General features: G+C 47.1%; 1 protein-coding gene across 1 annotated transcript in view; it reads left to right on the top strand.

The window, feature by feature from the left end:
* The window catches only part of LOXHD1 (lipoxygenase homology PLAT domains 1), a 205,397-nt gene that overhangs the window by 172,093 nt on the left and 19,650 nt on the right, over positions 1-13,654 (top strand). Inside the window, exons 30-32 of the mRNA XM_070934571.1 lie at positions 531-740; positions 8,775-8,880; positions 11,679-11,887. Of these exons, the coding sequence (XP_070790672.1) occupies positions 531-740; positions 8,775-8,880; positions 11,679-11,887 (525 nt within the window). The remainder of the gene's footprint in view (positions 1-530; positions 741-8,774; positions 8,881-11,678; positions 11,888-13,654) is intronic.

Below are 13,654 nucleotides of genomic sequence, written 5' to 3' on the forward strand. Positions count from 1 at the left end.
GGGCCCGCCAGAGATCATTCACCAGAGCGAGCAATGCCATTTCCGTGCTGAATAAACAGAGCTCCGAGGTAAGAATTGGTTCCTCAAATAATTGGTTTATTGGATATATCATATTAGCATAAGCTGGTGAAAACCGACTCTGAATATTCCCGCAGTTTTCAACTAATTAAAAGTAAAAGTTCCTCCCGTTTCCCAAGCAGTCAGTCACACGGTCCAATCAAGGTCCCATCCAGTTGTCAGGCGACATTGCTCCTCCTCTCCCCGGCCACCTGTGGGAATGTCCTTGGTTCCCAGGAGAAAGTATTTTGTTTCGACTCCAAGCCCCCTCTATCTCTATTCCCCTCTCCCTATCCCTCAGCTCCGGTGTGGCAACACCAAAGCCTCAAAATGGCCTCCGTCAGATCAGCTTCAGGGTTGACAAGAGGGTTGGGCTAGAAGGCCTCCAAGCTCCCTTCCAACTCTGTCGTTCTGTTTGTATAGCTAATGCTCTTTTAAAGATCAACCAAGAATTTCTCTTCCATCTCCCACAGGAAGACATCTTCACAATGGAAGCTGTCGACCTTGGAACCATCTGTAAAATCAAGATACGCCACGACAACACTCTGCCAAGGCCAGATTGGTACTTGGAGAAAGTTGAGGTCCTGAACGATGCCACCGACAGTGTCTACCTATTTGAGTGTGAACGTTGGCTGTCAAGGAAAAAGGAAGATCTGAGCATTGAGCGAATCCTTTGGGAAAAAGTAAACCTTGATATTAAAAGGCTTTCTACCTTTCCTAAATTTTAGAGGGAGAGAAGAACACAATTTTTTTCCAGAGAGTCAAAGGTAGATTAAAAGAGAGATGGATTGTTACAAAGAGGAGGGGGGAGGGGTCAACTTATTTTCCAAAACACCAGAGGGCAGGACAAGAAACAATGGTTGGAAACTAATCAAGGAGAGAAGCAACCTGGAATTAAAGAGAAACTTCCTAACAGTGAGAACAATTAACCAGTGGAACAACTTACCTTCAGAAGTTGTGAGTGCTTCACCACTGGAGGTTTTTAAGAAGAGACAGGATAGTTACTTGTCTGAAGTGGTATAGGGACTCCTGCTTGAGCAGGGGGTTGGACTAGAACAGGGGTCGGCAACCTTAAACCCTCAAAGAGCCACAAAGGTCCTAACCAGAAGCCCCCCATTCAATTCTGGAGCTGACCGGAAGTCCTCCTAGTGCGGTGTCTCCTCCAGTGCGGTGTCCTTTTTTCTCTACCTGTCCTAACCAAAAGCCCTATCAATTGTGGAGCCAACCGGAAATTCCCGCCTCTTGCCATAGAGTCTCCTCCTGGCACGCCATGCTTCCCCCCCCCCAACTGGAAACTCCTCTCAAAATTGTGGTGCCGACCAGCAACAGGGAGCTGCAGCAGAGGGATGAAAGAGCCACATGTGGCTCCAGAGCTGCAGATTACCGACCTCTGGACTAGAAGAACTCAAAGATCCCTTCCATGTCTATTTTGATTGATTGAAGGGTTCTTAGAAAATGAAGATAAATTGGGTGCGTTAAGCTGTGGGAAAGCTTCAATACTTAATAAATGATTATAAAGTATTGGAGAGAATACAGAATAACAGAGTCGGAAGGGACCTTGGAGCTCTTCTAGTCCTACCCCCTACTCAAGCAGGAGACCCTGTACCAGTGTTGGCAAACCTTTTCGGCATCAAGTGCTGAAACGGGAGTGTGAGCACATGCGCGGGGGAGCACCGGAAACCAGAAGAGCACCTCTTAGGCGCACACCTGCAGGAGCACCGGAAACCAGAAGAGCAATTCCTCGGTGTGCATGTGCGCGCCAGGAAGCTGAGGTTCCACATTTCCGGAGTGCACATGGATGCCGGTCACCTGGTCTTCAGGTTTCTGGCAAGCATGTGCATCGAAGATCAGCTAGCTGGCACACATGTGCATGCTAGAACCCGGAAGAGCAACAGACGATGGCTGGCATGCCCGGAGAGATGGCTCTGCGTTCCACTTCCGGCACGCGTGCCATAGGTTCACCATCATGGCCCTATAACCATTTCAATCAAAAAAGGAGGACCTAAGCATTGAGCAAATCTTTTGGGAAAAAGCAAATCTTGATATTAAAAGGCTTTCCGGCTTTCCTAAATTTTAGAGGGAGAGAAGAAACACATTTTTTTCCCCAGAGAATCAAAGGTAGATTAAAAGAGAGATGAGCATTCATGGTGGAATCATTTACACAAGATACTATGGTAAGCTATGGTAATCAGCTGTAAGTGTGTGGTTAGAATTTGTTGTGGCCCGTCGGCTGCCAGCAGAGCTAGCAGACGAGTCAGACGAGGAGGAGGTTGAGGGAGAGCCTGGGAGAGCCAACTACAGAGCCTTTGGAAGGGTTAGTTAGTTTACTTTATTGTCACTGCACCTCGTACAACGAAATTAAATGCCATCTTCAGTGTCCATCATACATAAGACAGTATCAGTCATTGCATTAAGTGGGGATAGCTTGTTGTGTGAACACAGTAACTACACTTCTTAGCCAGGATTTAGGATTTAGAATAATATGCAAACTCAGTCAATATGTAGCCAGGTAGCAGGGCTGAAATGCTCCCGGTTCGGACTGGCTTGGGTGAGTAGGTAGCGATGGCGCTGGGCAGTTCGGAGAACCGGTAGCAAAAATCCCTGCCCCTGCCCCCCATGCCCAGCTGAGCCGCGTGATCTTCAGAGTCTTTTTTTAAAAAATGGCTCTGATGAGCTCAGCTGAGTTGCCTGCTAACCGGTAGCAAAAATCCTTCTCCCCCCTCCACCCCCCCAGCCTCCAGCTTGCTTACCTTAGCTGCTGGTCGCAACGCCTGCCTTGCTTCACTTGCTGTAATACCTGCAATCCATTGCATCAGCAAGCAACTGAATCTCCCTGCCTGCAATCAAGCTCATCGGTGAGCAGCTCTTTCAACCTGCCTGCCTTCCTGCCTAGACTTGTGGACTTCAACTCCCAGCAAAGCTGGCTGAGGAATCCTGGAAGTTGAAGTCCACAAGTCTTAAAGTTGCCAAGGTTAGAGACCCCTGTTCTATTGGGTAAGTTTTTTTCCCCTTTGGGAGCTTTAAAAAAAATAGTTAATTGGGGTTTTTTTTAGTTGTTCTTTTTTTAGACCTAGCCATTTAAAGTTTATGAAGTTTTAAATTTAGCTGCTTTTATATAAAAATAAATTAAAATAAAAATAAAATAATATTTGTGCAGCTTTCTGAGATTTAGTGTGCTTCTGTAGTGTTTCACTCCAACTACACAAACACACAAAATCTCACAAAGCTGTATGTGGAATTTTGTGTGTGTAAAGTGTGAAAGTTGGTTTTTTGGGCTTTTTGTGGCTATGTGAGGTTCCTGCTTGTTGCAGGGGCCATTTTGGGTCTAGCACAGCTGCTTTTACATTGTGGGCGAGCCAGTTGTGTTGTGTTGTGTTTTGTAGGTTAAAAAAGGGCAAAGAAGTGACATTGACTTGGCCACGCCCACCCAGTCACCTTACCACCAAGCCACGCCCACTAATTAAGCCACGCCCACAGAACCAGCAGCAAAAAAATTTAGATTTCACCCCTGCCAGGTAGCACAACTGGACGAAAAATCTATGAAATATTGGAGTACAGGTAGTCCTCGACGTATGATCACCACTGGGACGGACGTTTATTTTGCTAAGAGAGACATTTTTAAACATTTTACGACCTTTCTTGCCACAGTTGTTAAGTGAATCGCTGCAGATGTTAAACTAGTAACATGGTTGTTAAGTGAATCTGGCTTCCCCATTGACTTTGCTTCTCAGAAGGTCGCAATGGGACACTCCAACTGTCCTAAGTATGAGTCAGTTGCCAAGTGATTGAATTTTGATCACATGACCATGGGGATGCTGCAACGGTCATAAATCACCTTTTTTCAGTGCCATTGTAACTTCAAAAGGTCATTAAATGAACTGTTACAAATCGAGGATTATCTGGCTTTAGAAGCTTCAGGAGATTCACAGAAGTACCAATCTTGAAGTTTTCTTGGTTCTGATCAACCAGCTGGATCTATTTTGTTATAACCCAGAGCCAGGGAATTTTATCTTCTTATTTTTGGCAATTAATCTCAACATCTGTTAAAAATAATCTTTCTCATCTGGTAAAAATATAGCTGCAGCTAAGTTTTGGGTTTCTGATGCAAGCAGGCTTGCGATAGAGAAAAACATATGGGAAGTCAGATATTTTGCAAACGATGTACTTTTGACTCTCTTGAAAAATTGTATTTTTATCTTCAGCCTATCAGTCCTTCAGTGGGGTCCCAGGGAAAATGAAATTTAAGACATGGCGCTTTTGATGGAGCACTTGAGTTTCTGGAATGGAAGGAGAAGCCGTTCTGGTTTGGAAAAGCAAGTTTATATCAAAAATCAAAGTCACCTTCTTGGATATAATTAAGGTTGAAAAGAGAGAAGAAAATAATGTCCCTTAAAGGCATTTCCGCCCCCCCTTTTTTTTTTTGAAGTGGAGGGGAGTGGGGACAACTTGAGGCCTATCAACATCAAGAGTGCATGTTGTAGTATGTGCCAAATTTGATGTTTGTTTGTTTATTTATTTTAAACTTTACTGGGGGGGAGGGGGAAACAGGGAGATAATGGCATACGTCAAGCAAAAAGCCAGCTTCAGTTTAACAGAATAACAGAGTTAGAAGCAGATGTGGGATTCAGCCGGTTCGGTTCGGTAACTCTGAGAGTGAACCGGTTTGCTCCGACGATCAGCTGGGCCCACCCACCCGCTCCTGAGCTATACTGACCTATATTTCCTTTGTTTGAAACCCAGCTGATCGGCGCGGCAGAGCAGATTGCTGCGGCTCAGCTGTTTTTACTCACTGGGGCTGCAGTAGAAGGTACGTTTTGGTGCTGTTTTCAAACGCACTGCACGAACCGGTTGTTACACCGGTTGAATCCCACCACTGGTTAGAAGGGACCTTAGAGGTCTTGTAGTCCAACCCCCTGCTTAAGTAGGAGACCCTACACCCGTGATGGCGAACCTATGGCACGCGTGCCACCTGTGGCACGTAGAGCCATATCTGTGGGCACGCGAGAGTTGCCCTAGCTCAGCTCCAGTGCGCCAGCTGATTTTCTAGCCTTCCGGGCCCACCGGAAGTTGGGAAATGGGCCATTTCCAGCCTCCGGGGGTGGTGGGAAAGGCTGTTTTCACCCTCCCCAGGCTCCAAGAAAGGCCCTGGAGCCTGGGGAGGGCAAAAAAATGGGCCTACCAGGCCCACCGTGCCATTGTGTGCCAAAAGCAGGGGGAGTGCGGGGGGTCGTGCGTCCATGTGGGGCGCATTGAATTATGGGTGTGGGCACACATGCACACGACCCCCTGCACTCCCCCCGCTTTTGGCGCACAACGGCAACAAGGTTAGCCATCACTGCCCTACACCATGCCAGACAAGTAGCTGTCCTCTCTTCTTAAAAGCCTTCAATGATGGAGCACCCACAATTTCTGGAGGCAAGCGGTTCCACTGAATGATTGTTTTAACTGCCAGGAAATTTCTCCTTAGTTCTAGGCTGCTTCTCCTCTTGGTTAGTTTCCATCCATTGTGTCTTGCCTTGCCTTCTGATTTGCTTTGGAAAATAGGCTTCTACATGGGCCTTAGAAAATAAAATTATTGGCTGGCTGCAGCCCTATGCTTATATCTGCAACTCTGTCCATGTTAGTTCTACCCATCTGTTCGTTGGCTCAAAAACTGAGCTACTAAAATTAGAAGCAACCTGGAATTAAGGAGAAACTTCCTAACAGTTAGGACAATTAACCAATGGAACTGCTTGCCTTCAGAAGTTGTGGGTGCTTCATCACTGGAGCTTTTTAAGAAAAGACTTCATTGTTAAGTTAAAGGTTAATTGTCCTCCCTGTTAGGAAGTTTCTCCTTAATTCCAAGTTGCTTCTCTCCTTGATTAGTTTCCATCCATTGCTTCTTGTCCTGCCTTCAGGTGCTTTGGAAATTGGCCCCCTCCTCTTTGTGGCAGCCCCTCAAATACTCAAATGCTGGAATACTGCTATCATGTCTCCCCAGGTCCTTCTTTTCTCTAGACTAGCCAAATCCTGCAACTATTCTGATGAAGCTTAATTAACTTCCTCCCCTTTTAAAGGCAATGAATAATAGCAACTCAGTAAGCCAGCTCCCACTGGATTCTTCTCAGATACTGGTATTAAATACAACACCACCTGACTTGTCTCTGAAGTCTTCCCATTTGCCCCTATGTTAATATACACGTGTTTCCCTGTTAATGTGCAATTAAAACATTACTTTGCCTTATAAAATAAATCCTTGCAAATCGACCCATTTTTCTCAACTGCCATACAGGGTTTTCCCGGGCAAAAGGCTGAATGTTGCCTATTAATTTTGAGCCTGTTAATTAATCCACATATTGTATTTTGCATTCCAGTTAGCTCTTCTTTTTTTTTTTTTTCTTTTTCCCCTGGTTGGGGATTCCAAAAGCTTGTTTTTTTCACTCCTGCATCTGATGGGAAGGAATTGGAAACAGGACATTTGTCACAGAATGGATGGAGTCGTGGAGTGACAGGAAACAGGACATTTTTCACGGAAGAAAGATTTAAGATTGCAGGAGGAGGCCGAGCAGCAAAGCTGCAGAGGGGTTGTGTCTGGTTAGAGAGTGGTGCTAAAATGCTGGTTTTAATTTTGTTTTATGTTGAACCGTGAATCACCTGGAGCTGAACTGGGTGGAATTGGGTGGTATATCAGTGATTAATTTATTAAGGATAGTGCCCAAAATCACTACTTTGAATAGAAAGGTAAGGTATTGGTCAGGGGCCTGCAACCTTAAACACTCAAAGAGCCATTTGGACCCATTTCCCACAGAAAAGAAAACACCAGGAGCCACAAAACCTGGGTGGGCACGGCCAACTCGACGTCACTCACTTCTACCAGTCACATGACACCCCCCTAACCACGCCTACTCAGCCGGTCATTAGGGCAGAGAACCAGTTGTTAAAAAACACTGGGAACCATAAAACCCTTTTGACATCTCTCTCTCCCTCCCTTCCCCTTCTCTCCCTCTCTCCCCACCTCTCTCTCTGTATCTCCCTGTCTCTGCCCTGGCCACTTCTCCATTACCCGCCGTCGCCCTTACCTTCTCAGGCCAGGCGAGAAGTGACTGGGAGGGGAGGGTGAGGGCCGGGGCCAGCCAGTGGTGGGATCACCCGACGTAGCCACAGCAGACTGCCCAAAGAGCCACATGTGGCTCCAGAGCCGCAGATTGCTGACACCTGGTCTTGGTCAATCAGGTGCTCGAACAAATAGAAAGTACCTAGTTGTTACATTTGGAATTAGAATATGGAACTTGTAGAGTTTGTTTTCCTTTGAAGACGTTTTGCTGCTCATCCACTTCTGCAGCTGCTTGGATGAGAAGCGAAACATTTTTAGAGAAAAACAAGAAAGTCCACTTGCCTCTTGAAAAAGCACCTTTGGGACAACCGTGGTCCAGATGACCAAGAATCTCCATAGGCATAGAACATATGATAACAGAGTTGGGAGTGACCTTGGTAGTCTTCTAATCCAACCTCCTGCTCAAATAGGAAACCCTATACCATTGATGGCTAACCTTTTTGCCATCGCGTGCCAGGAGAGGGGGGCGGGGGGAGGGTCGCGCATGCACGTGCCCACGCACATGCGCACGCAACCCCACCCACCCTTGCTCCTGGCACATGATAGCCTGGTAGGCCCATTTTTCTTTCTTATCTGATTCCAGATCCTTTCTATGCATCTGGGAAGGTCGAAAACAGCCTTTCCCACTCCCTCGGAGGCCCTACGGAGGCTGAAAGGGCCCATTTCCCAACTCTCGGTGAGACAGAAAGTGATGTTTTTTGCTGTCCCCAGCCTCCAGAACCTCTCTAGGAGTCTGTACGAGCCTCTCTAGGAGTCTGTAGGAGCTTCTCTAGGAGTTTCTGGAGGCTGGGGACAGGAAAAAACATCACTTCCTGTCCCACCGGGAGTAGGGAAATGGGCCCTTTCAGCCTCTGTAGGGCCTCCGAGGGAGTGGGAAAGGCTGTTTTCGCCCTTCCCAGATCCATAGAAAGGATCTGGAGCCAGGTAAGAAAGAAAAACGGGCCTTCCCCATCCCCGACCAGGCCCTCCAGAGGCAGGAAACAGCCTGTTTCCCTACTTCTGGTGGGCCCAGAAGGCCTGAAAATCAGCTGTCCGGTGCGCACATGCGCCCCAGAGCTGAGCTGGCGTGCCCACTAATATTGCTCCACGTGCTACCTGTGGCACACGTGCCATTGGTTCGCCATCACGGCCCTATACCATTTCAGACAAATGGTTGTTCAGTCTCTTTTTGAAAGCCTCCAGAGATGGAGCACCCATCACAACTTCTGAAGTCAAGCTGTTCCATTGGTTGATGGTTCTCACCTTTAGGAAATTTCTCCTTAGTTCTAAGTTGCTTCTCTCCTTGATGAGTTTCCACCCATTGCTTCTTGTCCTGCCCTCAGGTGCTTTGGAGAATCGCTTGACTCCCTCTTCTTTGTGGCAGCCCCTGAGATATTGGAACACTGATATCATATCTCCCCTAATCCTTCTTTTCATTAAATATTCTTTTCATTAAACATACAATTGTTTAAGGTCACTTTGTAAGCCTGTGGCCGAACGAGATTTTGAAAAAGAAATTCCTTCCAGTCCCAAAAAATAAATTCAGCAATAAAATATTCTTCGGAGGTGGGAAATATCTCCTGATTCAGGAAGGAAACAGGGGCAAGTATTGGTGTTCCTTCATGTATTTGTGCTGTCTTATTAGAACTATGATCCTGGCTGCCTGAGCATAGGAAACGCATCCCTGAACCAAGACAACAACGCCAATCTAAAGGACAAGAAGACCAACAGCTCTGCGCTCGATGGGTCACGTAAGAAAGTAATACCGTGTGGAGAAAACAGGATATAAACCGTTCCAGGCTTGTACCCAGATTCAGCAAAACCACTCTATTCAGGAGTTCAAAAATTTTAGCAAGGGGTTCCCTACCCGATTGTTGGGTGGGTGTGGCCATGGTGGGCGTGGCCTAGTCAGCCTCCTGCACCATGGCGGGCAGGGTGGTGGTTTTCCGTCCTCGTGCTCCAGAGGCTTTTCTCGAGCCTCCGGGAGGGTGAAAATGGCCTCCTCAGGCTCCGGAGGCCCTCTGGAGGCCAGAAACGAGCCTGTTTCCGGCCTTCCTGAACTTCTGGTAGGCCCGTTTTCGCCCTCCTTGAGCCTCCACGCGCACCCTGCACTTACCTGTATGCAAAACAGGATACGTGGGGACTCCTGGGAGGGGCGGGGTGGGTGGGACCAGTCAGGAGTGGGATTTTGGGGTTCTCCAAACTGCACAGAATCTTAGCTGGAGGTTCTCCCCTGCGAACCCCCAGCAACCCACCCCTGTCTCTATTGTATCTTACTGAAGTTATGGATCTATGTCTAGATCAGTTTTTTAAAAAACTTGGCATGCTGGCTGGAGGATTATAAGAGTTGGAAGTCCACACATCTTAAACTTTCTTGTTTTCCTTTGAAGACATTTCGCTTCTCATCCAAGGAAATTTGTCAGCTCTGACTGGATGGTGGGGAATGGAAGGATTTATACTCCTTGCAGTCAGTTGCACATTTGCATTATTTTTAGAGAATCATTGAGGCCACCTGGAGGTTTGTCTGTGTCGTCAGGGTCACCTGAGTGGTGCAAATGGGTGTGGAGCTGTCAGCACTGAAGTGATATGTCCTAATAAATTGTTCTTTGGGGAATTTGCCTGCCTCGGAGTTCACTTTGCTATAGGTGTATTACTTTGGAACCCTGACAGGAGCTTTCTTAGAACTGCTGAAAGGACTGTGTTGTAGACTGGAGATAGGTGGTGTCGTATCCCCTCCCCCACTTTGTTGAGAGAGGGCTGTTCAGTTTCGACATAGATGGCCTCTTTAACCCCTCTTTCAAACCAGCGGTCCTCTCTCTCCAAAATATGGACAAAGTTCCAAGAAGGCTCCACACCCATTTGCACCACTCAGGTGACCCTGAGGACACAGATCAACCTCCAAGTGGCCTCAACAACTCTTTAAAAAATGCAAATGACCAGCTGACTGCAAGGAGTTTAAATCCTTCCATTCCCCACCATCCAGTCAGAGCTGAAGAAGCTTCATAGATGAGAAGCAAAATGACTTCAAAGAAAAAAAAACAGAAAGTCCAGTTGCCTCATGAAAAAGCACCTTTGGGATAACTATGACCTGGATGACTGAGAATCTCCATAGACACACATTTTAAAGTTGCCAAGTATATAAAAACACTGATCTAGACTGTTTCACACACATTTTAGTAGGTCTTTGACAATTCGCCACGGCCAGCTCACCATGGCCAACTCACCACGGTCAACTCACCACAGCCAATTTGCTCCAGTCAACTCACTATGGCCAACTGGCCTCAGCCAACTCGCCATGGCCAACTTGCTTCAGTCAACTCACCATGGCCAACTGGCCTCAGCCAACTTGCCATGGCCAACTTGCCATGGGACACCTCGCTGTGGGACAAGAGTTACACTTAATATAGAAGAAATGGTGGAATAGAATCATTAAAGAAAGGATGCAAAAGGAGAGACAAAATGAAACATGAATGACAAAAATTAAAATATTTTTTAAATTTATTTTAAGTAATTACATTTAACAATTAAATTTACATAATTTACAATTACAATTTACAATTAAAATAACATTGTTAAATTGTTCGGTGGAGAGTTGTCCCGCAGCCAGTTGACAGTAGCTAGTTGTCTCGTGGTGAGTTGGCCATGGCAAATTGTCCCATTCTGATTTTAGTAGCTTCAGGCTATGCTAAACATGATTGGGGAGGACAAAGTCCCAGTAAATGCCAGAGGAACAAAACATGGGAAAGTCATACAGATAACAATATGGGGGCAGAACTGCGGTTTCCTGCCATTTTTGTTTGTTTCCTATGTTGGGATCAATCCTAACTGGAAGCTTTCAGGAAGAGACTGGGCTGCCGTCTGTCAAAAATGGTGTAGGGTCTCCTGCTTGGGCAGGGAGTTGGACTAGAAGACCTCCAAGGTCCCTTCCAACTCTGTTACTCTTATTCTATAGCTTTTGTCTGTGCTTTAACCATAGAACGGAAGGAAGCCATGCTACTAGCTTCCAGCACTTGTGGCTGCCAGAAGGTGCGCCAATGGTCTCGTACAGGTAGTCCTCGACTTACAACCGCAATTGAGCCCAACATTTCCATTGCTAAGCAAGACAGTGGTTAAGTGAGCTCTGCCCCATTTTACGACCTTTCTCGCCACCGTGATTAAGTGAATCGCAGCAGTCCCTACGTTAGTAACATGGTTGTTAAGTGAATCTGGCTTCCCCATCGACTTTGCTCATGAGACAGTCACCAGAGGGGATCCCGTGACCCTGCAACCATCATAAAATATGAACCAGTTGCCAATTTTTTGATCACGTGACCACAGGGATGCTACAACGGTCGTAAGTGTGAAAAACGGTCCTCAGTCACTTTTGTCAGTGCTGTTGTAACTTGAAATGGGTCGCTCAATGAATGCTTGTAAGTTGAGGACTACCTCTACAACCTCGGGGCCTAACGTCCTTTACCCTAGTGTTAACTAGAGAGCAGGAATTAAAATGGAGACCTTGGTAAACTCTGTATCAATCTCATTTGCCTGATGTGATTGTCTTCCTTTTCAGTCATTCCTTACCACATCCTCCTGATTACTGGGAAAGAACACGACTCAAGCACCAGCAGCCGAGTTTTCATAATCATCATAGGTCCTCAGGAAAAGTCTACCGGCCACATGTGGCTCGATCTCCCGGAAGGAAAGACCCAATTTGCAGAGTCTTCTGTGGAGAAATTCTCTGTTATGGGAGTAGACGTTGGCGAAGTCAGAAAAATTGAGGTATGCCGTAGGACTGACAAGTGAGGTCAGAAAGAGTGATCAGTTAATTCCTTAAACTCAACTTTGCTTAAAAAGAGACGAAGAAATTGCAGGCCTCCAGACGTTGTGGGTGCTCTATCACTGGAGGTTTTTTTTTTAAGTGAGTATTTTTTTTTGGTTTCATTATTTGGTCGAGCAAGGGACACAGTGGGTAGCAGTGGTGGGATTCAGCCAGTTCAGGCTGGTTCGGGCGAACCAGTAGATAAATTGCTGGCTGGCCCCTCCCCTCCCCTTCCAGGAGTCCCCACGCACCCCATTTTGGCTCCCAGTAAGTGCAGGAAGGCCTACTAGGCCCAAAACGGGGCACGGTGTGTGTGGTGTGGGGTCCACCCGCAGCTTGTTTTTGCTCCCAGGAGGCTGCAGGGAGGCCTACTAGGCCCAAAATGGGGCACCGGGGGCAGTGCATCCCCCGCATGGCCTGTTTTTGCTTCCGGGGGGGTGCAGGAGGCCGAGTGCTGCCTGTCACACCCCCTGGCCACACCCACCATGGCTACGCGCACCCAGCCAGTCATTAGGGCAGAGAACCGGTTGTTAAATTATTTGAATCCCACCACTGGTGGGTAGGATATTGGTGCTGTACAGGAGTGAAATCCAGCAGGTTCTGACAGGTTCTGACAGGTTCTGGAGAACCGGTAGCGGAAATTTTGAGCAGTTCAGAGAACTGGTAGTGGAAATTTTGAGTAGTTTGGAGAACTGGCAAATACCACCTCTGGCTGGCCCCAGAGTGGGGAGGGAATGGAGATTTTGCAATATCCTTCCCCCAGGAATGGGGAGGGAATGGGGATTTTGCAGTATCCTTCCCCTGGAGTGGGATGGGAATGGAGATTTTACAGTATCCCTCCCCTGCCATGCCCACCAAGCCATGCCCACCAAGCCATGCCACGCCCACAGAACCGGCAGTAAAAAAAATTGGATTTCACCACTGGTGCTGTGGTATTACTAGAAGAGGCAGGATGGTCTTTGGGGAGGTTGGGTTTTTAGAGAAGATTCTGGAAAAAAATAATCAAGCAACAGAACTGCAAACACCTAGAAACAAGCAAAACTACAACTAGAAGCCAACATGGATTTGTCAAAAACAGATGGTGCCAGAGGAAGCTATAAAGTAACTAAATTAATGGATCGGGGATATGGTGTGGACACTTGGACTTCAGTAAGGCATTCGATAAAGTAGACCACAGCCTACTTCTTGGTAAGACAGAAAAAATGTGGGATAGAGAGCATCACCATCAGATGGATTCGTAACTGGCTGACCAACCACACTCAACATACAGTCATTAACCGGACTACATCTACATGAAGGAAAGTAAACAATGGGGTACCCCAATGTTTTGCACACAAATCATCAAATTTGCACACGACCCCACAATTAATCAGTGGAACGGTTGGTCTCCAGAAGTTATGGGTACTCCTATTGTGACCCGCTGGCGGCCAGTGGAGTCGGACAGTGAGGAGGTTGGGGAGGAACTTGGGCCAGTCCTGGAGTCTGGGGAAAGCTCAGACGAGGGCTCTGTGTTGGAGGCAGAGAGGGAGCTAGACAGCAGTGAGGCAGAGGAACAACTGGAGCCCGTTCCCAGTGTGCGCATGCGCAGAGCTGCCAGAAGACAAGAACAACTAAGAAAGCAGGGTCGACTTAGGAGTAAAGCCGCACCTTGGAGGTGATTGGCCCCTCCCATAGGAAACAAAAGAGGAGCGAACGGGGAGTGGGCTTTTGCAGGAAACAATTCGTTC

The sequence above is a fragment of the Pituophis catenifer genome, unplaced genomic scaffold (assembly GCF_029215685.1).
Source record: "Pituophis catenifer annectens isolate HBS135680 unplaced genomic scaffold, rPitCat1.0.hap2 SCAF_2, whole genome shotgun sequence".
Lineage (NCBI taxonomy): Eukaryota > Metazoa > Chordata > Lepidosauria > Squamata > Colubridae > Pituophis > Pituophis catenifer.